The following is a 27,385-nucleotide window of genomic DNA, read 5'->3' on the forward strand; positions in this document are numbered from 1 at the left end:
GGGTACACTTGGAGCAATACTCTATAGGTCAGAGACCTTTGGGGGCAGTGATGTGGCTCCCCAATCAGTTTCGGGCGCTTGGGGAAGAGTTATGTCCCTCTATCCAGGTTACCTTGCATTACTGGGATAGCCTGTTTCCCAAAAGGAAGTGTGCACTGTCCCGCTTATCTCCTATAGCTTTCAACCCACTATTTTACCCTGGGACAGAGAAGGGGGTATTTACGCGGTGGCACCAAGAAGGATTAAAAATGTGGGGTCAATTGTTTGAAGGTGATCAGTTACTACCGTTCAGTGCTGTGGTGGGGACTTTTCCAAATCTGAAGGGTGACGATTTTGCTTATCGCCAATTGTCACACTTCCTCAAAACACGAGCTGTTAGAGAGGTGGTAAGCAGGAACAAAACCACCTTGGAGGAAATTTGTGAGGGATCCACCATGACTAGTGGACTAATATCACGCTTATATAGCACCATTAATCTGAAGGAGTCTAATTACACTCTTCATAGGAAGAGTTGGCAGAAGGAGTTGGGCATGTCTTTGGAGGAGGGGGAATGGGAGAGGTTGGAGAGAGCTACGGCGAGGGTGTCTTCACATGTTCCATTTAGGGAGAATGCGGTGAAGGTGATGTTCCGGTGGTACTTGACGCCGGAGCGCATCCAGCGCATTTACCCCGCATCAACGGGTTTGTGTTGGAGGGGTTGTGGGGTTAAGGGCACGATGGGTCACATCTGGTGGACCTGTAGGAAAGTACAGGCCTATTGGAAATCAGTGCACAGCAGGCTGCAGTACTGGCTGGGATGCGTGGTCCCGTGGAATCCAACTACTTTTCTTTTCTCTGCGAAGGTGGCGGGTCTCTCGCAGGCTCGCCAGACTTTGCTGAGGCATGCTATAAGTGCGGCTAGAGTGATTGTGGCAACTTTTTGGAAGAAGCCCTTGACTCCTCCAATAGCGAGATGGCTTAGTAAACTGAGGTATGTTTGCGAAATGGAAAGGCTCCTGGCGGAAAGGCGTAATCAGCAGCAAAGGTGGCACTCAATATGGGACCCTTTCACCAGCACGACCATGAGTCAGTGAGGCATATGGGAGACCAAGCATTGTTAGAGGAGGCGAGGACCTAACCGGGAGGGAGGGGGGAATGGCGTAGGGAAGGGGGGGGGGACTTGGTTAAGTATATAAAAAATGTTCTACAAATTTTGGAGTGTGTGTTTTTGCCTACAAATGTAAGGTTGAACAACAATGACAAGACTGTTGCTGTTAGGTCTTTAATAATTGCGTTGACTGTGGATTGATTTAATGTGGCTTGGTGTTATCTTCTTTTTCCTCTTGTTGTATGTTTACCTTGTCAATAAAGACTTCATGCAAATAAAAAAAAGATAATATCGGATGAATGCATGAAGGTGAATATGAATTCCTGTGAATGGAATCAATTTGATTTACAATAAATCCAGATACTACTCCCTCATATATATAACAAAAAATTATTTAAGTGGAATGGAATTATTTGACTGTACTGGTAAACAGAAAGAAATACTCTATTGCATTCTAATCTCCTTTGCACCAAAGGATATAATTCAGATCAAACATTTATCTCTGATCAACTATCTCAGATCAAATATTTATTTCAGATCAAATATTAAGGTTTCCTTGCTTACAGTCACTTAAATCTACCTAGCCTTTATATAGCTTATAGGATTTAAACACTCTTAAACTGAAATTCACCCTTTTCTATTCTTCATAAACTTCAAGTAATCCTGAAATATTCAGATCCTTTTCTCACTAGAGAAACTTCAATCGCCACCAATCTCTTTTCACTTATATTTTCTCATTTACCACAATCAGGCACTCTTTTATAACTTCAGTCAACAAACACAGGAAGTCACAGCTGGATGTCTCTCTTGGCAAAGGATAGCTCTCACTCTGTTCACTTCCCGGGCAGATTTCTTAACAGAAGCTGATCATCCAATCAGAGAGCTCTATTTGAATGCAGATTAACATACATACACTCATGGGAATGTTTAGTGAAAAACACCGGACTAATTTGCATATGATTTAAACAAATCTGAGCATATGACAACCAAGTACAGACTCCCAGCACCTGAATTCTGCAATTAGATTTAAGGCAAATACTTTTAAAACTTATTTTTAGCACTTTTAAAATTTCAGGTTCTCCCACTGTTCCAAAATACCCTTCCCCATCAAATCCACAAAAACTAATAATTAACATATCTGAACCCAGACTAGTGTTCAAAGCTGTTGGGAGGGTCTTAGACGACTCCTCAAGAAAAGAAAAGAAAGAAACAGGAGCAAATTCAGCAACTATATAACCCCCAATGACCCAAAAAGCGAACACCCCCAGGAAAAGCCCTGAAGGCTTGGGTCCAAAAAGTAGAACACCAAAACTATGCAGACTTCCACCCCGGGAAAGGCTTCAAGAAACAGGAGGGTTCCTGGAATAATGTGAAGAACGAATGGAAAGAAAATGATCAGATAAGTCCTATTTTCTCCTTCCATTATGTTCATTCCTACTATTCCAGGATGAGTGGGATGTTCAAAAGCTACCCCTATGAGGGTAGGAAGCCAAACCTGCCGATCACAGGACCGACACCCCAAATGTCGCCTCTGAGCGTGCAGCAACATCCACCCAGTAATGCTTGCCAAAGGTATGCAGCGAGGCTCAAGTTGCTGCCCTGCAAATATCCCCCAGAGAGGATAACGAGGCCTCCGCCCAGGATATGACCATGCGCCTGGTAGAGTGCGCCTTCAAAACATGCGGGGGGAGACTTCCCTTCCAGGATAGGCTGAGGTCACAGTTTCCTTCAACCAACAGGCGATAGAAACCTTAGAAGCCATAAGACCCTGCTTCAGTTTACCAAAAAGCCTGTCTGACTGGTGAAAGTCATTGGTGACCTTCAAGTATCGCAAGACCGCCTACCTGACATCCAGCAACTTCAAGGTGGCATACTGGGCCCCAATCTCCTCTCGTCAAAAGGAAGGGAGATCCATGGACTAATTGAAATGAAAGGCTGAAACCACCTTAGGTAAAAAGGAAGGAACAGTGTGAAGTGAGACCCCGGCCTCCGAAAATCGAAGAAAGGGATCCTTACAAGAAAGAGCTTGCAGCTCCGAGACGTGCCGCGCCAAAGCAATGGCCACCAGAAAAACTGTCTTTAGAGTAAAGTCTTTCACAGTTGCCCTGTGAAGGGGCTCAAAGGGACGGCACTGAAGGGCCCGCAGAACCAAGTTAAGGTCCCAGTCAGGAAACAGTGCCTGAAATGGCGGCTGCAAGCGATTCAACCCCCTTCAGAAAATGAATCATGTCGGGGGGTTTTGCCATGGACGATGTTTGCAAGCGATCCTGGAAACATGTCAGGGCTGCCATCTGAACATTCAAGGACTTCAACGCCAGGCCCTTCCACACCCCGCTTGCAAGAACACCAGAATATAACCAACAGAGGAAGCAAAGGGGTCCAACTCTCGCTCAGAAGGTACGCCACATGCGGGCATAAGCCGAGGAAGTAGACGTCTTTCTGGACTGAAGAACAGCAATGATTGAGTTCGAATAGCCTTTCTTCGTTAGGCAAGTCCTCTCAAGGGCCATGCCATAAGACCAAAGTGGGAGGGATCCTCCATGACCACTGGTCCTTGATGAAGACGACCTCGCTTCAGAGGGAGCCTGAGCAGTTCCCCGTCCAGGAGCTGAATCAGATCCACATACCATAGCCGCCATGGCCAATAGGATCACCCAGCCCAGATGGCCTGACACTCTTCTCAACAGGCAACCAATCACCGGCCAAGGTGGGAAGGCATACAGCAACCCCTCTCTCGGCCAAAGCTGAAGCAGGGCGTCAAGACCCAGCAAGTCCCATTCCCTCCACCGGCTGAAAAACCGCAAGACCTTGGCATTGGCCCTTGACGCCATGAGATCCAAGGTCAGCACACACCAGCATCTGGAACATCTCACGCAACAGTTTCCACTCTCTGGGATTCAGTGTGTCACTGAGGAAGTACGCCCCTAGGTTGAGCCCCACAATGTGAGCTGCTGAAAGACACACCAGATGCCTCTCCGCCCAGGCCACCAACAAGCTGGACTCCACCTACAGCTGACTGCTGCGAATTCCCCCCTGTTTGTTGATATAGGCCACCATCATCGCATTGTGCAAGAAGACCCCAAACCAGTGTCCCCCAGAGGAACTGAGCAAAGGGTTCCAGAGCCTGACGCACTGGCTGGAGCTCTAAAAGGTTGATGGACCACCGTGCCTCCACCGGAGACCAAAATCCTGGAGCCAGGTGACCCTTGTAATGGACTTCCTAGCACGCCAAACTGGCATCTGTAGTCTCCATGTCCCAATCCAGAATCAGGAAGGGTACCCCCACAGCCACCACCCCAAGCTCCATCTGGCAGCCAGCATCCAGGAAAGCTGGATGCCGCTGTCTTCTGAAACCAGCGGCTGAGCAGCAAGTGTTGAAGCAGCCTCTTATGTGCCCCTCCATGGCCGCGGCCATGGACCCGAGGACATGCACATAAACCTCCAAGCCCAAGGCCTGGGAAGTACAACCAACTGCAACTGATGCTTCAACTGTGCGGTGATTCTCAGTCAGGAACACCTGGGACTGCAAGGTGTCGAACAGGAACACCTGGGCCCACAAGGTGTTGAACAGCACTCCCAGGTAATCCAGCTGTTGAGACGGGACCAGTCTCTCTTGTCAAAATTTATCACTCACCCCAAGGATTACAGAAGGCGAACTACTTTTGCCATCCCTTCCATGCTGTCCTGGTAAGACGCCAGTTGTCCAGGTAAACACGCATCCCCTGCTTCTGCAGAAAGGCAGCCACTAAGACCATGACCTTGGAAAAGTCTGTGGGGCAAGAGAGAGACCAAATGGCAGAGGCCGAAGCTGAAAGTGTCTACCCAGAACTGCAAACTGCAGACACTGCTGATGAGGTCCTCAAATAGGGATGTGCAGGTATGCCTCTTTGAGATCGAGAGTGGTGAGAAATTCCCCCATTCTCACCAACGTGATCACTGATCGCAGGGTCTCCATCCGAAATTGTGGGACCCACATGCAGTGCTTGACCCTTTTGAGATCCAGGATCGGGCGCACAGTGCTCTCTTTCTTGGGCACAACAAAACAGATAGCCCCTGACTGAACTCGGCAAGAGGAACAGGGACAATGGCCCGAATTGCCAACAAGATCTCAATCATGCTTATGATCTGCGCTGCCCCAACAGCTCCTTGACACGGGGACCTTAAGAAGAGAGGTGCAACTGGGTGGGAGAACTCTAATCTGTAGCCATTGTGAAGGATGTTGAGCACCTCCTGGTCTGTAGTGATGGTGGTCCACACATCCCAGAATGCCCAAAGACGTCCCCCTATAGGCACAGACGGGTGGACCAGCCTGGCATCACTGAGTTTGTCAGGGAGCAGCTGCTGCTCTACCCGATGAGCCGATGGGCTTCCTGTCCCCTCGAAAGGAAGACTGTTGGGGCCGACAGCGTGCCTTCTGGCTGAAGGCCTGTCACCCAGGCCTGTATTTTCTACTGTCCTGAAATCGGGCTTGGGCTAGCAAGCCACCGGATGGGGCAATCCTCTGGAAGTCGCGGAGGCTTAGATTTTCCGAGCTCCTTAACCAGGTTGCTGAGGTCACCCTCAAATAACAGCTTGCCCAAAAGGACAGCTTAACCAGATGAGCCCTAGAGGTGGTATCCGCTGCCCAATCTTGCAGCCAGAGCTTATGCCTCATGACCACCAGCGACATCCCTTTGGCGGAAGCTCGAAGCATGTCACACACAGCATTCACCAAATAGGCCAGCCCTGCCTCCAAGCAAGCAGCCTGAGAGCTGCTGGTGCCACTGCAAACAGGCCCTGGCAATAAAGAAGCTGCACACAGATGCTTGGAGCCCAAAGAGGCTACTTCAAAGGCTTGTTTTAACACCTGCTCCAGCTTCCGATCCTGCAGAGCAATACCGCCTTCCATCGGCAACGTGGTCTTCTTGATGACTGCTGTCACTAGGGAATCCACTCTAGGCACTCTAAGCTTCTCTTTTTCCTCTGGGACCAAAGGAGAAAAATGAATCATGGCCCGCCCCACCTTAAACCTTGCGTCCTGTACACTCTATTCTGCAGAGGTAAGATCCTGGATATCCGGATGCGTAGGAAAAGCCATAGAGGGCCCCTTGAGACCCTTTATAAGGCTCCCAGCTTGACTGCCACCAGGAACTCCCGCAGGCACTTCTATGGAGAGTCCTGTACATAAATCAAACATCTGGCAAGAAGTGCTAAAACTGGAAGCATACAAATTGCTTCTGCAAACCGCTGAAACAGCACGAAGATACAGAATTTTCCACCAGAATAAGGGGTGTCAAGCCTTTTAATAAATCTAGCCTGGTGTTGTGGCCCAAACAGCTCTGGAGAAATACAAAAGTAAAAATAAAGCCTCTGCACAGGTGTGAGGAAGGGGGAGGCTTTTGCACCCCTCCTCCCTTGGATTTTTTAGCCACTCACTTCTGCCTGTCTCAGCTCAAACATGCTGTTAGGTAAGTTACTCTGTTCCCCCTTGAAGAAATCCCTCCCTACATTACTGAGTCTCTGCCTGTGACAAAGGTTGGCTGAAACCTGTGTTCCTTCGGGACAGCCAATACTAAGAAAAGTTTTCCCATCATCCGCAAAGTGTGCACATATACCAACTTACCAGTGAAGAATAAGCACTATAAAGCTCTAAGTAGTGCTGCAAACCACTGAAAGTCAGGTATCCTTATTAACCTGAAGCTCCTCCCGGGAAATAGAAGCCTTAGCCATTGGACAGGCAGGAATGTGTGGGGGTGGGGGGAGAGGGAAGGGGGAGACTCAGACTCCTTTGCAATATACCCCAGCTCCAACCCACACTATTTTTTAATCATCCTTTAGATTTTTTTTTTTTTTAAATGAAGCTCAGGCTTTAATAGGCACCCCCAGTCCAACTGGAACTATTTCCCAACTGGCTTAGGAGCTATTTTAAATCACCAACTCACGAGCTGCACTTTAGCCCATCATCTATCCGCTGGAGACAGAGAAATACTGATGGCATCATGCTGCACAGTACCTTTTTTTTTTTTTAATATAACTTCATGCATGCAGGGTTGTTTTTTTTTGTCTCCATCCATTGGTCAACAGACTAAGAGGAGCGACTGCAAGGGTCAAAAATTTACATCAGGCGTGGATGCTGTTCAAAAACACCATCCTGGAAGCCCAGGCCAAATATATTCCACGTATTAAAAAAGGAGGATGGAAGACCAAACGACAGCCGGCGTGGTTAAAAAGTGAGATGAAGGAAGTTATTAGAGCTAAAAGAAAATCCTTCAGAAAATGGAAGGAACCAAGTGAAAATAATAAGAAACAGCATAAGGAATGTCAAGTCAAATGCAAAGCGCTGATAAGGAAGGCTGAGGGACTTTGAAAAAAAAAAAAAAGATTGCGTTGGAGGCAAAAACACACAGTAAAAAAATTTTTTTAAGGTATATTAAAAGCAGGAAGCTGGCAAAAGAATTGGTTGTACCGCTAGATGACCGAGGAGTAAAAGGGGCAATTTAGGAAGACAAAGCAGTAGCAGAGACATTAAATGAATTCTTTGGGTGGGATACAAGTGCCGGAAATGGTATTCGAAGCTGACGAGTCCGAGAAACTTAATGAATTCTCTGTAAACCTGGAGGATGTCATGGGGCAGTTCTGTAAACTGAAGAGTAGCAAATCTCCTGGACCGGATGGTTTTCATCCCAGAGTACTAATAGAACTGAAAAATGAACTTGTGGAGCTATTGTTAGTAATATGTAATTTATCCTTAAAATCGAGCGCGGTACCAGAAGATTGGATGATGGCCAATGTAACGCCGATTTTTAAAAAAGGTTCCAGAGGAGATCCGAGAAATTATAGACCGGTGAGTCTGATGTCGGTGCCGAGCAAAATGGTAGAGACTATTATAAAGAACAAAATTACAGAGCATATTCAGACGCATGGATTAATGAGACAAAGTCAACATGGATTTAGTGAAGGGAAATCTTGCCTTACCAATCTACTACATTTCTTTGAAGGGGTGAACAAACATGTGGATAAAGGTGAGCCGGTTGATATTGTGTATCTGGATTTTCAGAAGGCGTTTGACAAAGTACCACATGAAAGACTCCAGAGGAAATTGGAGAGTCATGGGATAGGAGGTAGTGTTCTATTGTGGATTAAAAATTGGTTAAAAGATAGAAAACAGAGAGTAGGGTTAAATGGTCAGTATTCTCAATGGAGAAGGGTAGTTAGTGGGGTTCCCCAGGGGTCTGTGCTGGGACCGCTGCTTTTTGACATATTTATAAATGACCGAGAGATGGGAGTAACTAGTGAGTTATTAAATTTGCTGATGACACAAAGTTATTCAAAGTCGTTAAATCGCGGGAGGATTGTGAAAAATTACAAGAGGACCTTACGAGACTGAGAGTCTAAATGGCAGATGATGTTTAATGTGAGCAAGTGCAAAGTGATTCACGTGGGAAAGAGGAACCCGAATTATAGTTATGTCATGCAATGTTCTACGTTAGGAGTCACAGACCAAGAAAGGGATCTAGATGTCGTCGTTGATGATATGTTGAAACCTTCTGCTGTGTGATCCTGCGGCTAAGAAAGCAAATAGAATGTTAGGTATTATAAGGAAAGGAATGGAAAACAAAAATGAGGATGTTATAATGCCTTTGTATCGCTCCATGGTGCGACCGCACCTCGAATATTGTGTTCAATTCTGGTCCCCGCATCTCAAAAAAGATATAGTGGAATTAGTAAAGGTGCAGAGAAGGGTGATGAAAATGATAAAGGAGATGGGATGACTTCCCTATGAGGAAAGGCTAAAGCGGCTAGGGCTCTTCGGCTTAGAGAAAAGGCAGCTGAGGGGAGATATGATAGAGGTCTATAAAATAATGAGTGGAGTTGAACGGATAGATGTGAAGCGTCTGTTTACGCTTTCCAAAAATACTAGGACTAGGGGGAATGCGAAGAAGCTACAATGTAGTAAATTTAAAACGAATCAGGGAAAATGTTTCTTCACTCAATGTGTAATTAAACTCTGGAATTAGATGCCGGAGAATGTGGGTAAAGGCGGTTAGCTTAGCGGAGTTTTAAAAAGGTTTGGGCGGCTTCCTAAAGGAAAAGTCCATAGACCATTATTAAATGGACTTGGGGAAAATCACTATTTCTGGGATAAGCAGTATAAAATGTTTCATACTTTTTTGGGACCTTGCCAGGTATTTGTGACCTGGATTGGCCACTGTTGGAAACAGGATGCTGGGCTTGATGGACCTTTGGTCTTTCCCAGTATGTCAATACTTATGTACTTATATGTATTTATGTAACTCACAGGATCTGGACTGGTCTGATCTGGTGAGGACACTAAGGAAAATCCCATTAATCAAAATCTTATTATGGGCTAACTTAATAAAATATGTTTCAAGCTCTTAAACCCCCCCCCCCCCCCCATTTCTCTACAGTTATGAACCTCTTCCAGGAAAGCATTCCAGGCAGCAAGTGTTGTTACCAAAAGTGCATGGTATCTCATACTCTGTAAAATATGCCTACCTCACTCTAGGGACCACTAACAGCCCCTGATTTACAGATCATAAAACCCTCCTTGGTTAACACTCTCACAGTCTATTGTTCAGGTAATCTGGACCCAGCCTCCTCAAAACTCAAGGTCATTAGACCCTGTACGCTATAGGCAACAAATGCAGAGTAAAGCAGCAGAGGAGTTACATGATCCTGTATCGCCATTTGAATAATCAGTCTGGCTTCCATATTCTGGCAGAAACAGGCCCACCACCCACCATCCCTACTGGCTACTGTGCTAGTTGATATGGAGCAGGGTAGCACTCCTGTTTTGCCACTTCCTTCAAGTCTTACTCCTCAGTTTCCTATTGACACCCTTTGAACATTGTTAGAAAGTTTAGAAATTGTCCTAAATGTTTATCATTTTTTTTACTTTAGGCTTCAAGAAAGTGTGACAAGTACTATATATGCAGTATAGGATAAACAAAAATTGCCTTATATTTTATGCATACAAACAGTTGTGTAAATGGTATGCAAAACAATGGGGGAACTCTTTTCATCTGTTCTCTATTTCTTCTACCTTGTGAGGTGTTAAGAATAATTTTGCATGTCTTTTTCATACCTGTTCCCAATTTGTTTTGGATGACCTCTGAACCAGTATCAATCGGTATATTTCCTAATCTGGTTTTCAAACCAACTGGCTTCTCATTTTCCTTCTCATTGGATGTAGCTAAAATTAAAATGATACATTTGAAGAAAACATTTTTACATACATAAATGCTTTTTATCCTTAAATGGGTCACTATTATTCTTCAAGAAAGGCATGACAAAAAGGTTAATACAATTTTACTTTTCAGTAAAGAATTTAGGACATGGAGAAAATCTTAATGCTACCAAATGGAGAAAACATGTTTATAATGCAACAAAAGTTCTGGTTTCATTTTAATCTGAGCAATGCTTTATAGTGGTAGCTGCCTACCTTCACAAACAAGGCCTCCTAATCTTCCTGTATCTTGATGCCTAGCCTCTAAAAGCTTCTTCAGAAAACCTAGCTCTAGTGCAAAGAGATATGCTTAATTATTAATTATACTTGAAACAGGAATATTACATGTCTTGAAACATAAAAAGTTCCTGGAGAAACTTGACAGCTCAAATGAACACAGAAGACTCTTCCATTACACCTCACTGAGTGAAAGCCTGAAGGCTGAGGCTCAGGACACGGAGTAACAAAGACATCTCTATCTACCCAGGCTAAGGACAGAAAGGGAAAGTGGACTGGGGGTGGAGGGGAGAACTGAAAGCTTGAAGAACAAAGTATTTTTCAACAGACAACTACGCTACCGTCCGAAAAGTTGTGTTTATTGGACCTGGATGATGGCTTGGAATTCACTAGTGAGGAGCAGATATTATTTGTGTGGAAATCCTGCTTGATGGCGATCCTTCTATGTCACTCTGGAGGAACCAAAAGGCAGAGTAGGATCCGTGCTCAACGAGAACATACAGATTTGCACTCAAAGAACACAAACTGAGCCACGCACCACGGGTAGAGAAGGAGTTGCACACCCCTGGCAAAGATAGAAATGCGCTGAACAAGCAGAGAAGAAGCTGAGAGTAACAGACAGAGGATGAGCAGTGGCCCACTGAAAGAGCTAGATGTTAAGAGGTACCTGCAGAACTGAAGCTGCGGTAGCAATGTAACTGTGTATAAAACGCAGACAAGGAGCTGCTTTCCACACACAAACAAGGAGCTGTGCTCCAGATGCCGGAAAGGAGCTATGCTTTCTACGCAGACATGAAACTGTGCAACACCTCCAGTCACAGAGCTGTGCTCCACATACTGCCCTGGAACTGCGCCCAATCTGCAGAGAACAGTTGTGTTAAACCCACAGAGATGGAGCTACACTCAACAGGTGGTGGAGCTGTGCTCTGCGCGCAGACAGGAAGCTGCATTCCATATGCAGAGAGAGAGAAAGAGCTGCACGCCACACACAGACAAGGAGCTGCATTCCACAGGCAGACACAGAGCCGTGTTCTACACGTAGACACAGCACTGCGCCCCACACTGAGACCTGCAGAGAAAGAACTACACTCAACATGCGACAATGGAGCTGTGTTCAACATGCAGAGATGAAAGTTGCAGAATATGCAGCGAAGGAACTTCACTCAACATGCCATGATAGAGCTGTCCTCATCATACAGCGATGGAGCTAAAGTCAACCTGGAACTGTGCCCCAACATGCAGCGATAGAGGCATGCCCAACATGGAACGGTGGAACTGCATGGAACAATGAAGCTGCGCTCAACATGCCACGACGGAGCTGCGCTCAACATGGAGCGATGGAGACTTGGCACTGCACTCCCCTGGCCCAGAGGGATTATAACTACAAGAAGAGAAGGCCCTATGCCCCAAGAGTCAGTCTTGGGCCCCCAAGTGGTCTCTGAGCCACAATGACTGCCCTCCTAGCTAACTGAGACTGAGCAGCAGTCAACGTAGAGAAAGAACTCCCGCCAAGAGGGAGGTAAGCACCACAGATCTGGAACCCTCAGACCATAGGGAGCACATCACAGCCATAAGGCAGTGAGGAAGAAACAACTCTCAGCAGGTCAGGAACAAAGAGGAAGCTGGCCACTAACACCAAACCGAGGAAAAACCAGCAAAGGAAGAGTCGAACTCCAGACCCAGAACAGAGCCACTTCCCTACAGAAAAGTAGAGAAAAGTACAGAGCTAAGAGGCGATAATCAAGATGTGCAGGAAAGAACTGTGCTCCTTACACAAAAAGGAAGGAGTGCCAAATGTGCCAGGAGAGAGACAGCTGAAACTAGGAAAGGCAAAATCCGCCTGTGCCAGGCTAAACTTCCCACCCGAAAGCTAGGGAAAGCTATGGCAAACTAGTCCTAAAAAGGCACATTCCCATACAGAGACACTGAACTGAGTCCAAGCAAAAGACTGGCAAGAAAGCGAATGATACATACCTGTAGTAGGTGTTCTCCGAGGACAGCAGGCTGATTGTTCTCACGACTGGGTTGACGTCCACGGCAGCCCCCACCAACCGGAACAAAACTTCGCAGGCGGTCCCGCACACAGGCACGCCATCCGCGCATGCGTGACCGTTCCCGCTCAGTTGAATGACAAGCAAAGGAATGAGGAAAAAACGCAACTCCAAAGGGGAGGAGGGAGGGTAGGTGAGAACAATCAGCCTGCTGTCCTCAGAGAACACCTGCTACAGCTATGTATCATTCGCTTTCTCCGAGAACAAGCAGGCTGCTTGTTCTCACGACTGGGGTATCCCTAGCTTTCAGGCTCACTCAAAACAAGAAACCAGGTCAATTGAACCTCGCAACGGCGAGGGCATAACAGAAATTGACCTACGAAGAACAACTAACTGAGAGTGCAGCCTGAACAGAACAAATCGGGTCCTGGAGGGTGGAGTTGGATTCAAACCCCAAACAGATTCTGCAGCACCGGCTGCCTGAACCGACTGTCGCGTCGGGTATCCTGCTGGAGGCAGTAATGTGATGTGAATGTGTGGACAGATGACCACGTCGCAGCCTTGCAAATCTCTTCAATAGTGGCTGACTTCAAGTGGGCCACTGACGCTGCCATGGCTCTAACACTATGAGCCGTGACATGACCCTCAAGAGCCAGCCCAGCCTGGGCGTAAGTGAAGGAAATGCAATCTGCTAGCCAATTGGAGATGGTGCGTTTCCAGACAGCGACCCCTTTCCTATTGGGGTCGAAAGAAACAAACAATTGGGCGCACTGTCTGTGGGGCTGTGTCCGCTCCAGATAGAAGGCCAACGCTCGCTTGCAGTCCAATGTGTGCAACTGACGTTCAGCAGGGCGGGTATGTGGTCTGGGAAAGAATGTTGGCAAGACAATTGACTGGTTAAGATGAAACTCCGACACCACCTTTGGCAGGAACTTAGGGTGAGTGCGGAGTACTACTCTGTTATGATGAAATTTGGTGTACGGAGCATGAGCTACCAGGGCCTGCAGCTCACTGACTCTGCGAGCTGAAGTAACTGCCACCAAGAAAATGACCTTCCAGGTCAAGTAATTCAGATGGCAGGAATTCAGTGGCTCAAATGGAGGTTTCATCAGCTGGGTGAGGACGACATTGAGATCCCATGACACTGCAGGAGGCTTGACAGGGGGCCTTGACAAAAGCCTCTCATAAATCGAACGACTAAAGGCTCTCCAGAGATGGCTTTACCCTCTACACGATGATGGTAAGCACTAATCGCACTAAGATGATTCCTTACTGAGTTGGTCTTGAGACCAGACTCTGATAAGTGCAGAAGGTATTCAAGCAGGTTCTGTGCAGGGCAAGAACGAGGTTCTAGGGCCTTGCTCTCACACCAGACAACAAACCTCCTCCACTTGAAAAAGTAACTCTTCTTAGTGGAATCCCTTCTAGAGGCAAGCAAGACCCGGGAGACTCCCTCAGAGAGACCCAACGAGGCAAAGTCTACGCCCTCAACATCCAGGCCGTGAGAGCCAGAGACTAAAGGTTGGGGTGTAAAATGAGAGTTGGAAAACACTCCAATCTCCACGGTTTCTCGGAGGACAACTCCAGAAGAGGGAACCAGATCTGACGGGGCCAAAAAGGCGTGATCAGAATCATGGTGCCGCGGTCTTGCTTGAGCTTCAGTAAGGTCTTCCCCACCAAAGGTATGGGAGGATAAGCATACAGGAGGCCGGTCCCCCAATGGAGGAGAAAGGCATCTGACGCTAGTCTGCCGTGTGCCTGTAGTCTGGAACAGAACACAGGCAGCTTGTGGTTGGTCTGAGAGGCGAAAAGGTCCACCGAGGGAGTGCCCCACTCTCGGAAGATCTTGCGTACCACTCTGGAATGGAGCGACCACTCGTGCGGTTGCATGACTCTGCTCAGTCTGTCGGCCAGACTGTTGTTTACGCCTGCCAGGTATATGGCTTGGAGAGGCATGCCAAACTGGCAGGCCCAACGCCACATCCCGACGGCTTCCTGACACAGGGGGCGAGATCCGGTGCCCCCCTGCTTGTTGATGTAATACGTTGCAACCTGTCTGTCCGAATTTGGATAATTTGATAGGACAGCCGATCTCTGAAGGCCTTTAGTGCGTTCCAGACCGCTCGGAGCTCCAGGAGGTTGATCTGAAAATCTTGTTCCTGGAGGGACCACAGTCCTTGGGTGTGAAGCCCATCGACATGAGCTCCCCATCCCAGGCGAGATGCATCCGTCGTCAGCACCTTCGTGGGCTGCGGAATTTGGAATGGACGTCCCAGGGTCAAATTGGTCTGAAGTGTCCACCAGTGCAGCGAATTGCGACAACTGGGGGACAGGCGGATGACATCTTCTAGATTCCCGGTGGCTTGGGAAGCTAGAGTCCATTGAGCAGATCTCATATGAAGACGAGCCATGGGAGTCACATGAACAGTGGAGGCCATATGACCCAGGAGTCTCAACATCTGCCGAGCTGTGACCTGCTGAGACGCTCTGGCCTGGGAAGCGAGGGACAGGAGGTTGTGGGCCCTCGCTTCGGGAAGAAAGGCCTGAGCCGTCTGTGAATTCAGCAGAGCTCCGATGAATTCCAGAGATTGGACTGGCTGGAGATGGGACTTTGGGTAATTTATCACAAACCCCAGCAGCTCAATAGTGCACTGCATGGACCGGAGAGCCCCTGCCTCTGAGGTGTTCTTGACCAGCCAATCGTCGAGATACGGGAACACATGCACTCCCAGCTTGCGTAGATACGCCTCAACCACCACGAGACACTTCGTGAACACCCGTGGTGCAGAGGCGAGCCCAAAGGGCAGCACACAATACTGAAAGTGCCGTGTGCCCAGACGGAATCGGAGATACTGTCTGTGAGCTGGCAGTATCGGGATGTGAGTATAAGCGTCCTTTAAATCCAGGGAACATAGCCAATCGTCTTTCTGAATCATTGGTAGAAGGGTGCCCAAGGAAAGCATCCTGAACTTCTCTTTGACTAGGTATTTGTTCAGGCCTCTCAGGTCTAGGATGGGGCGCATCCCCCGTTTTCTTTTCCACAAGGAAGTACCTGGAATAGAATCCCTGCCCTTCCTGCCCGGGTGGCACGGGCTCGACCGCATTGGCACTGAGAAGGGCGGAGAGTTCCTCTGCAAGTACCTGCTTGTGATGGGAGCTGAAGGATTGGCTCCCGGCGGCAATTTGGTGGAGTGGAGGCCAAATTCAGGGTGTATCCGCACCAGACTATTTGGAGAACCCACTGGTCGGAGGTTATCAGAGGCCACCTTTGGTGAAAAGCTTTCAACCTCCCTCCGACCGGCAGGCCATCCGGTACGGACACTTTGATGGCGGCTATGTTCCCATGGATCCAGTCAAAAGCCCGTCCCCGGCTTTTGCTGTGGAGGCGCCGGGGGCTGCTTAGGCGCACGCTGTTGACAGGAACGAGCACGCTGGGACTGTCCCTGTGCCTGAGGAGGCCTTCGGGCTGGCTGGAAGTACCTACGCTTGTTGTAGGCGTAGGGCGCAGCCTGCCTGGCCCGGGAAAAACGTCCACCTGTTGAGGTGGATGCTGAAGGCACCCGGTGGGAGAGCTTGTCGAGAGCGGTTTCCCGCTGGTGCAGTTGGTCCACCAACTGCTCGACCTTCTCACCAAAAATGTTATCCCCCCGGCAAGGGACATCCGCCAGTCTTTGCTGGGTGCGGTTGTCCAGGTCAGAGGCACGCAGCCAGGAGAGTCTGCGCATCACTATACCTTGGGCCGCAGCTCGGGATGCCACATCACAGGTGTCATAGATACCCCTGGACAGGAATTTTCTGCACGCCTTCAGCTGCCTGACCACCTCCTGCAAAGGCCTGGACTGCTCCGGAGGGAGCTTGTCGACCAGGTCCGCCAGTTGCTTCACATTGTTCCGCATGTGAATGCTCGTGTAGAGCTGGTATGACTGGATGCGGGTCATGAGCATGGAAGATTGGTAGGCCTTCCTCCCAAACGAGTCCAGAGTGCGAGACTCCCGCCCCGGGGGCACCGAGGCGGTATCCCTCGAACTCCGTGCTCTCTTGAGAGCAAAGTCCACGACCGCCGAGTCATGAGGCAACTGGGGCTGCATGAACTCTGGGTCAGAGTGGATCCTGTATTGGGACTCCGCTTTCTTGGGGATGGTGGGATTAGGTAATGGCTTCAGCCAGTTCCGAAGCAGTGTCTCTTTGAGGACATTGTGCAACGGCACCGTGGAAGACTCTCTAGGTGGTGATGGATAGTCGAGGACCTCGAGCATCTCAGCCCTCGGCTCATCCACAGATACCACGGGGAAGGGAATGCAAATAGACATGTCCCTGACGAAGGAGGCAAAGGAGAGGCTCTCAGGTGGTGAGAGCTTCCTCTCCGGTGAAGGAGTGGGGTTGGAGGGAAGGCCCTCAGACTCCTCTGAGGAGAAATATCTGGGGTCCTCCTCCTCCCCCCACGAGGCCTTTTCCTCGGTGTCGGACATGAGCTCTTGCAGCTCTGACCTAAACTGGGCCCATCTCGACTGCGAGGAACCACGTCCTTGATGATGGCGTTGAGCGGTGGACTCCCGCGTCGGCGGGAATGAAGCTTCCTCCATCGACGTCGACAGGGATTCCACCTGCGTGGCGGTCGACACCGGGGCCACAAGCGGCGTCGGTGTCAGAGGCCTCGGCATCGGGCTGGAGCACACCGGCGCCTCCATCAACGGCGCCGGGGGGCAAAGCCTGGTGCATCAGCCCTTCCATAATCCCAGGAAGGATGGCTCGGAGGCACTCGTCAAGGTCCGCTGCCGGGAAAGGCAGGGGGGCCGGTGCAGGTGTCGGTGCCGGAAGCTGCTCGGGTCCAGGAGACGGTACCGAAGCACCCATGGGCTGACACAGCGACACCTCTTCGACCGAGGGGGAATGCTCCTCTCGGCACTGCCGCTTCCTCGGTGTCGAATCATCTCTGGAGGTGCCGGAGCTGTTGGTCCCATGCGCCGTGGGCGACCGATGCCGGTGCTTTTTCGGTTTCTTACGGTGCCCGTCATCGGCGTTGGGTGACGGAGAAGAAGAGGAGGTAGAACCTCCCCGGCCTCGAGGAATCGGGTCTGACAGGTTCGGTCCCGATGGCCCTGGGTAGAGGGAGTGGCCGGGGCCGATTTGCCCGCGCGGCCGCTCACCCCTGCAGTCGCCGGCAGACCGGCGGGCCAACGGTACCTGTACTCCTGGGGTCAATGCCATCGTCCGTGCCGATTTCGTCGACATCGGTACCGGTACCGAAGATCCGCCCGTCGACGTCGAGGGGCCGGCGCAAGTTCCAAAGAGACGGTCCCCTAGAACTTGCCTCGCCACCTGTGTCCGCTTCTGCAAGCCGAGACACAAGGTGCACATCTTGGTATTATGCTCCGGCCCAAGGCACTGGAGGCACCAAGCGTGGGTATCAGTTTGCGAGATCTGCTGGCCGCACCGACCACACTTCTTGAATCCGCTGAATGACAAAGCAATGGAGCCCATATACAGATTTCATAGCAAGGGCCCTAAACATGCTTTACCCATATTAATAAGGCACCACCGAGTTCAACAGGCCTACAGAACTGCAACCCACTTAGAGAAGGGCAAGCAATCGGTATTATACTGAAGTGTCAGAGATCTGTAACTGAAGTAGGAGCTATTGCACTTTAATAACATATAGATCCTCAACTGAAGTTGGAGTTACGGGACTCTGCTGAAATAGATCTCTGCAACAGAAGTAGAGCTCAGGCAGTGAGGTCCCCAACTGAAGGCAGAACTGATTAAAGAAACTCCCTTATATAGTGTGAAGCCCCACTCAGCGCATTCCAGGATACACTGGGCAGGGCTGGGCATGGGACTTAATATACCGCCTTTCTGTGGTTTTTCCAACCACATTCAAAGTGGTTTACATTATATACATGTACTTATTTGTACCTGGGACAATGGAGGGTTAAGTGACTTGCCCAGTCACAAGCAGCTGCAGTGGGAATTGAACTCAGTTCCCCAAGATCAAAGTCCGCTGCACTAACCACTAGGCTACGCCTCCACTGGAGGGAGGAAGGCTACCTCCCCTCCTCCAACTCAAGGTAGGGAGTGGTGGGGGTAGGGGGATTGACACTGGACCACCAGGGACCCCTTGTTAATGCTATGGGGATCAGGGGCAGACCTGCAGCCCCCTTGTCGCTGGTGGGGGGGGGGGGGGGGGGTTCGGTCACCCACTGGGCCACCAGGGACCTTTTAGAAATGCTGAGGGGAGTTGAACCTGGCAGGGGGGAGGGATCGTCGGTGGGTCCGGAGGTCCGCCAGACCTCTAGCCCCCGTTTTGCCTTGCTTGGGGCAGGGGTAGTTGGGGTCTGGTGGTCCCATGGACCTCCAGCCCTTGTGTTTGAGAGGTCTGGGCTTTTGATAGCCCAGACCTGTCAAACAAGTGTGGGAGGATTGTGCTGAGCACATGCTCAGGCACAATTATCCTGCACTTCTACCCCATGATCAGAGATAATTGTGTGCTTAAATTTGCATGTCATTATCTCTGATCATAGGTCTAATAACGCCTCGCACTGTTCCAGCGCTATTTTTAGAGCGCTATTTGGAACAGCGCAGGGCTTTTGATCATCTGGTTATCTGGGTCTTATTCCTTCTCAGTCTAGCTGGAACTTTGTATCAGTTGTCTTGCTATGTTGAGAAGGAATAAGAAAGGTAAAGAGCCTGTCTCTCTGTGGAGGGAGATATTGTTTGGGGGGGGGGGGGGGGGGAGAGAGAGAGATTTTATTTATTTATTTTTAACACTCTCCAACTGGCCTGAGCTGAAGCTGCACTGGGACCTCTTGACATCAATGACTTGTACACTTTAAATAAGTGTAAAGGGAACAGCCATACCTTGTGTCATTAGGCTGCAGCTATGACAGACATTGCAACATTCAAGGCAATTCAGGGTAGCACTTCATATTACAGTTTGCAGAAACATAGGCAGGAAAAAAATGTTGGCACCTCCCGCACTGCGGGGGGGGGGGGGGGGGGGGGGGGGGGGGGGGGGGAGAGAAACAGACTCTGAACCAAAAATCACTCAGAAAGGAAAGCGTGGCATGGCAATACTGACTGACGTGCTGTTTCAGATATAAAGGTGACTGCTCAAGCATGCCTCGTAGAGTACCTTACTATTTCCTCCACCATCGGGAAGTCTGGTACCTACAACGGTGTTGGTCCCTGAGGATCAGGCAACTCCCATTTCAGCAGTACTCTACTCAGCATGAGATACTGCAGAGCTACAACCTCTTTGAAATGTAGTGTTTTTGTTAGCTGCCAGATAACTCCCTAAGTACAGCTGCAAATAATCCTATATGCACCAACTCTGCTAGAATTCTTCCAGGTTGTATTTGGTTGAACGCCCCAACCTGGGGAAATTACTACAACCACAAGGGGTGGAGGAGGTGGATAGGGAGTTCTAAGCTATACCCAGGCTCCAAGTTAAAATATTCTTCTTAGAGATCTGCTGAAAGGAGCCAAGACCATGAAAGGTACCCTCAGCTCAAATGAAGCTCAGTTTATAATGACAGATCAGTAGCTGCATAGTTAAGCTGCCACCACAGGCTGCATAATATCCTTAAAGGGACATATCAAGAAGAACTACTTTCTCTCTCTGCTTGTTGATGGACATAACCTACAAGTTCTAGACTGGTCTGGTAGGATGCTAAGGAAATTCAAAATAAAAAGGCTCATATTCATGTTTTTCTATGAATATAAATGTACAAGATACAAAGCAAAATTGAAAAAAAACAAGTCAAAATTAAATATCAAGCTTCATAACCATACCATAAAAATATTACAAAAATTAGAAATGCAGATCATTAGGAAAATATTACACAAATGAAGATTACTCCTTAAGAACCTCAGAATCAGGGCAACTCAAAAAAAAAATTATAGAAAGCACATTTGGATGATAACTCTTTTGTACTGATATCAAGACTTACACTCATCTATGTTAGTCATTCATGTATGTCTAAAAGGCCCTATCTCTTAAGCGTTATGATTTCATCACATTTTCCTATTCTCTCCCTCTCTTTCACTGAGCTGTAATCACAAATACAAACAGCCTAGAGATTGGATTTTTATCTATACAATGTAAGTGTAAAGAGATGCCCTATTTTCACACTGGTATTGCTGAGTTAAACTGAAATGTAGTCTATACAATATACATAAACCCAATATGCTATTTCTTCACTGAAATGCCACCTGAAAGTTAAAAATGTTGGCCCTTAATTCCATAGATATAGCTCAGTAAAAAGACTACATTTCAGTTTAACTCAGCAATACCAGTGTGAAAATAGGGCATCTCTTTACACTTACATTAAGATAAAACGAACATCTTTCCCTTGAAGTCTGTAGATCCATATAGGTCCATCTAGTGATATTTTAGTTCTGAAATAAAACAGTTACCACTTCCCCAAAAACCTCTCATGAAAACCACAAAATTCATATGGCTTAAAAAAAAGAGAGAGAGAAAAGAAGCTAACTTACAGCTTCCAGAGTCTTCCTTTGATTTAGCATTTTTCTTTTCTTTTCCACCAAGTAACTGCTGCTGCTTCTGCAGTACTGAATTTCGTTTAGATCTTGGTCTTGAAGGTAGTGCTCCTGAATTTAATTTGCTCTCTATACTCTGTCTTTTTGACTTTTTACCGTGAGGTACATATAAGCTGTCGTCTGATTCATTTTCAGAAGTACACTGATCACTGCAGCTTTGTTCACTCGCTTCTATTTTGCTTTCATCATTTCCTTTGCCTTGCCGGAAAGGAGTGAGATGGACACTCTCCTCCGACAAAAAGTCATAAGCATCACTTGAACCAATGGATGTATCCATCTTTATCTTGACAGCAGGTTGTTTGTTTGAACCTCTTTCTCTACTTTTTGATCTGGCTCTGGGTCTTGAGTTTTCCCAAGGTTTTTTCAATGACACATTCATTCCATCTGCTCTTCCCTTCCTTCCTCTTTCTTTGCCTGTCTGAGATGTTGCTTTTTCTTTAACATGACTTTGTGTTGGCTTAGATTTTGGTGTTGAACTTTTCATTTCTGTCAAATGAGGCAGAGTCAATCTGTCCAGGTTTAGCTGGTCTTCGTTTAGCGAAAATAGATCCTCCTCCAGAACAGGAATCTTTCCCAAACTACTTTCATTAATACACCCCTCAGTTGTTCTTGCACACACTTGTTCCACATCTGCAGATTTGGCAAGAGAAGTTGAAGATTCTGGACTATTAAGCATGCATGGGTCATCATGCTGTTTAAAACTGTAATTGGAATGTCGAACCAACACATTTTGGGGTAAATTGCTGCCTTTGCTATCTTCATTTTGAGAAACAGACAGATCATGATGTATAACAGCTCTTCGCCCTTTAATTTGATAAAGAAAAATTACAAAACCAGACATAAACAAAAGACTTGTTCTAAGTGCGAACCTTAAATGTTCTCTTTTATATTTTTCTAGTTTTAATTATCTAGCTTCCCAAACTATGGATCAGGAAACCAAATGAGGTCATGACCTGGGTGGACTCTCCATAGGTGCATCATTATTCTGCACCTCTAGGGGAGGGGTATTACACAATTTTATTTGGCCATGATCATGGGGTCATAGCCACAAAAGATTGATAAGCACTACAAATATACTTTATTTTTAGTTTATACCAACTTATGGGGGGAGGGGTAGTTACTAATGTGCAGTAAAGGAATAATGCAGGGTATTTGCCTGTCAACATGTATTAAATGGCAATATCGTGAACTATATTACCATATCACATATTAGTTGGTTACCATGAAATGCATAATGATGAAATACAAAGCATGCAAAACAACTCATTGTTAGGCAAATTGAATAATGCAGCTAGTGTTGAACTTTGCAAGATACAGTATTCCTAGAAAAGCAACGTTAGTTCAAAGCTACGTTATTTTTCTCTGCCAGGGAGCATCAGAAACAAACAGTCCGATATTTCCAGGTGAAATCTTAAGAGCCAGTGGTAAAGAAAATATGTGCAGTCTGAAGGTTCCCCTCCCCCTCAGCAAAGACTCCACCCACAGATAACTCCCACCATCAAAGACACAAGTTATAAACTAAATCTAAACCCCACCCAAACCCCAATTCATAAAGATTCCACACTGCTATCCAAATAAGCTATCCAACTGTACATCGCCATTACTCATATAGGGTGCAATTCTGTAAGTGGGCACCACCTGTTAAGCACCTTATGTTGTGTAGAAAGTCTACTATTTAATAGCCTATGGATAATCAGATTCCATTCTAGGATACTAGAGTAACCCGGCACTGGCACGCCTAACATCTAGATGCCCGCAGCTACTAAGCAAAAAGACATGCTGTAACTATGAGTTCCTAAATGCAGCAAGGGAATACATAACTTAGAGGAGAAGCCTAATGGTTAGAACAGCACGCTGAGAACCAGAGAAGCCCAATTCAAATCCCACTGCAGCTCCTTGTGATCTTGGGTAAGCCACTTAACCTTTCATTGCCTCGGGTACAAATTCAGATATCATGAGCCCTCCAGGGAAAGCAAAGATACTTACATGTAGCAAGTACTCTCTGAGGATAGCAGGCTTCTTATTCACACAGATGGGTAGATGCCTTCCCCCATCGTCCTGCCAAATTGCCACAGTAAAAAAATACAGCTTTGAGAAGCACGAACCGCGCTTCAGCTCGCATGTGCCAATGTTCAGCTTTAGTTTAATACAAAAGCTAAAAGACTGAAAATATCAAAAAAACTCCATGGGGAGGTGGACGAGACTATGAAAATAAGAAGCCTGCTGTTCTCGGAGAATACCTGCTACACAGGTAAGTATCTTTGCTTTCTCCAAGGACAAGCAGGCTTGCCTATTTTCACAGATGGGGAATCCTAGCATCCAGGCTCACCCAAAACAACAAATATTAGTCAACTGGGCCTCGCAACGGCGAGGACTTAACACAGATTAACCTGAAACCATAAACGAACTAGATGAGAGTGCAGTATGGAACAGAATAAAACGGGACTAGGATGGTGGAGCTGGATTCAGATTCTACAACACTGAATGCCCAAACTGACAGTCGCGTCAGGTATCCTCCTCAAGGAAGTAGAGAGATGTGAATGTGTAGACTGAAGACCACGTCACAGCCTTGCAAATCTCTTCAATGGAGGCTGACATCAAGCCATGACACAGCCATGGCTAACATTATGAGCCATGACATGACCCTCCAAACTCACCCAGCCTGGGCATAAGCAAAGGAAATGTAATCTGCTAGCTAACTGGATGTGGTGCGTTTCCCGACAGCGACCCCCATCCTGTTGGGATCAAATGAAACCAAAAGCTAGGCGGACTGTCTGAAGGGCTTCATCCGCTCCATGTAAAAGGCCAACGCTCTCTTGCAGTCCAAGGTGTGCAAGCTGCTTTTGCCAGGATGGGCATGAGGTTGAGGAAAGACTGTTGGCAAGATAGACTGGTTTAGATTAACTCTGACACCACCTTTGGCAAAAACAGGATGCGTGTGGAGGACTATTCTTATTGTGATGAAACTTAGTATAAGGTGCATCCACCACTAAGGCCTGAAGCTCACTGACCCTACGAGGTGAAGTAACAGCAACCAAGAAAATGACCTTCCAAGTCAAGTGCAGGAATTCAGTGGCTCAAAAGGTAAAATTATGTATAATCATACCTGATAATTTTCTTTCCATTAATCATAGCTGATCAATCCATAGACTGGTGGGTTGTGTCCATCTACCAGCAGGTGGAGATAGAGAGCAAACTTTTGCCTCCCTATATGTGGTCATGTGCTGCCGGAAACTCCTCAGTATGTCGATATCAAAGCTCCATCCGCAGGACTCAGCACTTAGAGAATTACACCCACGAAGGGACACTCTGCCCAGCTCACCACCGCCGAAACGGGGGAGGGGAATTAACCCAGCTCATCCCCACACAAGTGGGGGAGGGGAATCCGTCCAGCTCATCCCCGCGGAGCGGGGGAGGGACACCACACCCGCCGATGCGGGGGGATCTGGCTTATCCTGCAACCGCAACCGCGGGAGGAGCTGACTGACCCTAACACCGCCGAAGCGGGAGGGGTACAAAGCTGCCCTACAGCCGCACGAAGCGGGAGGGAGTGCCGGCAGAATTTTAAGTCTCAATCCAGCCCCGTAAAACGGAGGGGAGAGGAATGCAGCAGCTCACTGTAACACAAACTCGTCTTAACTCTTGAAGAATCCAAGTGAAAAAACTTGAACACGAAGTCTTTCTGAAGTAACTGAAGACTAAACTTGAACCTGAAATGCAACCAGAATAAAAACAGTACAGATATCTGGGAGGGGCTATGGATTGATCAGCTATGATTAATGGAAAGAAAATTATCAGGTATGATTATACATAATTTTACCTTCCATATCATCAAGCTGATCAATCCATAGACTGGTGGGATGTACCGAAGCAGTACTCACCCAGGGCGGGACATTGAAATCCCTGACCTCAACACTGAAGCTCCAAACCGGGCCTCCGCCCGTGCAGCCACAGTCAAACGGTAATGCTTGGAGAATGTATGAGCCGAAGCCCAAGTTGCCGCCTTGCATATCTCTTCCAAGGAGACGGATCCGGCCTCTGCCATCGAGGCCGCCTGAGCTCTCGTGGAGTGAGCCTTCAGCTGGATAGGCGGCACCTTCCCCGCGGCCACATAAGCCGCTACAATGGCTTCCTTGACCCATCTTGCCATTGTAGGCTTAGCAGCCTGCAGACCCTTACGAGGACCTGCAAACAGGACAAACAGATGATCCGATTTCCGGAAATCATTGGTCACTTCCAAGCATCTGATGATGACTCGTCTCACATCCAGATATTTAAGAGCAGAGTACTCCTCTGGGTAGTCCTCCCTACGAAAGGAAGGGAGACAGAGCTGCTGATTCACGGAGCTTTCATCAGCTGGGTGAGAACGACACTGAGCTCCCATGACACTGGTGGAGGTTTGAAAGCGGGCTTTGACAAAAGCAAACCTATCATAAAGCGGACAACTAAAGGCTGTCCAGAAATAGGCTTACCCTCTACACGCTGATAAGCACTAATTGCACTAAAGTGAACCCTTACGGAGTTGGTCTTGAGACCAGACTCTGATAAGTGTAGAAAGAATTCAAGCAGAGTCTGTGTAGGACAAGAATGGGGGATCTACAGCCTCCCCAGTGTAGGATAGCAGTTCCATAAGGGATGTCCGAGACCGGGCCCACCTCAATGCCGAGGACCCATGTCCTCGAGAGCGGTGTTGAGAAACTGGCTCCTGTCTCGACTCTGGCGAAGCTTCCTCCACTGACGTCGAGGGGGTGTCAGCTTGGGTGGCTGGCGACACCAGTGCTGAAAGAGGCGCCGCATCAGAGACCACACCATGGACCGAAGGCCAAGTGGGGCCACAGCGGGAGGTATGGTAGGTGCAAGCACCCCCAGATGCAAATCGCTGCATTAGGCCATCCAGAAGCTCAGGGAGCAAGGCCGGATGTGCTCATTAAGGGCCACCATCAGGAAGGACTATGGCGCTGGCTGAGGTGCAGGTTGCAGAATCACTGGGGCTAATGCAGGAGCAGGATCTCAGCTGCTTGGAGAGACACTCGTCAGCACCCCCTGGATAGAGGGGCAGCAATCCTCCCGGTGCCGATACTTCTCAGGTGTCGAATCCCTCGGTGCCCCGGAGCTCTCGGCACCATGCATTGAATGCGATCTGTGTCAGTGCCTCCTGGACTTTGCCTGTCACCCATGCTCCTCGGTGCCAATGAGGACAACAGCGAATCCTCCCATCACCTCGGGGTCAGGTCCGACAGTGAGCAGTCTTGGGGGGGGGGGGGGGCCTGCATAGCAGAAAACCTCGAGACAGGTAGAGACCCACTCAATGCCTCACTGCTCCCAGTGTGTCACGGGGCCTCGAAGCAGCCATCCCTACCTGGCTCCCGAAGTCGGTGCGACACTCGACGTCGATGCCTCTGACCGATGTTTAGGGACGGGACTAGGCTCCAAAAATCCTCGCGCGTTGAGCCTCTCGGAAAACCTGAAAACTCTTTTTTCATATGAGGCACAGGAACAGTTGGCCAGGCTATGGTTGAGCCCAAGGCACTGAAAACACCAAGAATGGATGTCTTTTCCCAAGATGGTCCAATTGCACCGAGTACACCACTTAAAGCCACTGGGAGTCTTTGTGGACATGGAAGGAAAAACCACAGCGGCCAAAATCAAATGATGCGATGGTACCTGAAAAAGGAGAAAGAGGCACAAAAAAAAAAAAAAAAAAAGGAATAGCCCAACCAGGAGGCCAGAAAGCGACCTGTGTTAAAAAAGAAAGGAGACAAACACGGCAAAGAGAATACTAAAAGAAATAAGGGTGAATTTTCTTTTTTTTTTTTTTTTAAACAACAAAAGAAAAACAAGGGCGGGTAGCAAACAAAACTTCCAAAGGCGCTTCAAAAATCAAAAGACGCTCTGATCGGGTGTGCGAGGAGCCACCACAAAAAGCAGCTGCTCCTTTCGCAAAAAAAGTGAAACTGAAGCTGCGCGTTCACACGATGGGTGGAAGGCACTGGCGCATACACGCTGAAGCATGACTCGTGCTTCTCAAAGCTCTATTTTTTACTGTGGCAAATTTGCCAGGCTGGGCAATGTGGGAACATCTGTGAGAATAAGCAAGCCTGTTTGTCCTCAGAGAAAGAAAATTACCTACAGTACCTGAATGTACACCACTTCGATTGCCTTCGGGCATGCAGAAATATAAGAACGTATAAATAATAAAAAAGGTTGTGCATGTAAGTGAAAGACTCACAAAACTGCACATTATGCCAATTATGCTTGCCCTTACAGAATAGCACTTAGGTGACTTGC

The 27,385-nt window shown here is 48.0% G+C and overlaps 1 protein-coding gene across 1 annotated transcript in view; it reads right to left on the reverse strand.

Annotated features, from left to right (window-relative positions):
* SGO1 (shugoshin 1) overlaps positions 1 to 27,385 on the reverse strand; it is a 115,462-nt gene that overhangs the window by 21,429 nt on the left and 66,648 nt on the right. Inside the window, exons 7-8 of the mRNA XM_030202775.1 lie at positions 21,035 to 21,901; positions 10,173 to 10,280 (exon numbers count right to left, since the gene is read on the reverse strand). Coding sequence (XP_030058635.1) covers positions 10,173 to 10,280; positions 21,035 to 21,901 — 975 coding nt within the window. The remainder of the gene's footprint in view (positions 1 to 10,172; positions 10,281 to 21,034; positions 21,902 to 27,385) is intronic.

Source organism: Microcaecilia unicolor, chromosome 1, assembly GCF_901765095.1.
Source record: "Microcaecilia unicolor chromosome 1, aMicUni1.1, whole genome shotgun sequence".
Taxonomy (NCBI): domain Eukaryota; kingdom Metazoa; phylum Chordata; class Amphibia; order Gymnophiona; family Siphonopidae; genus Microcaecilia; species Microcaecilia unicolor.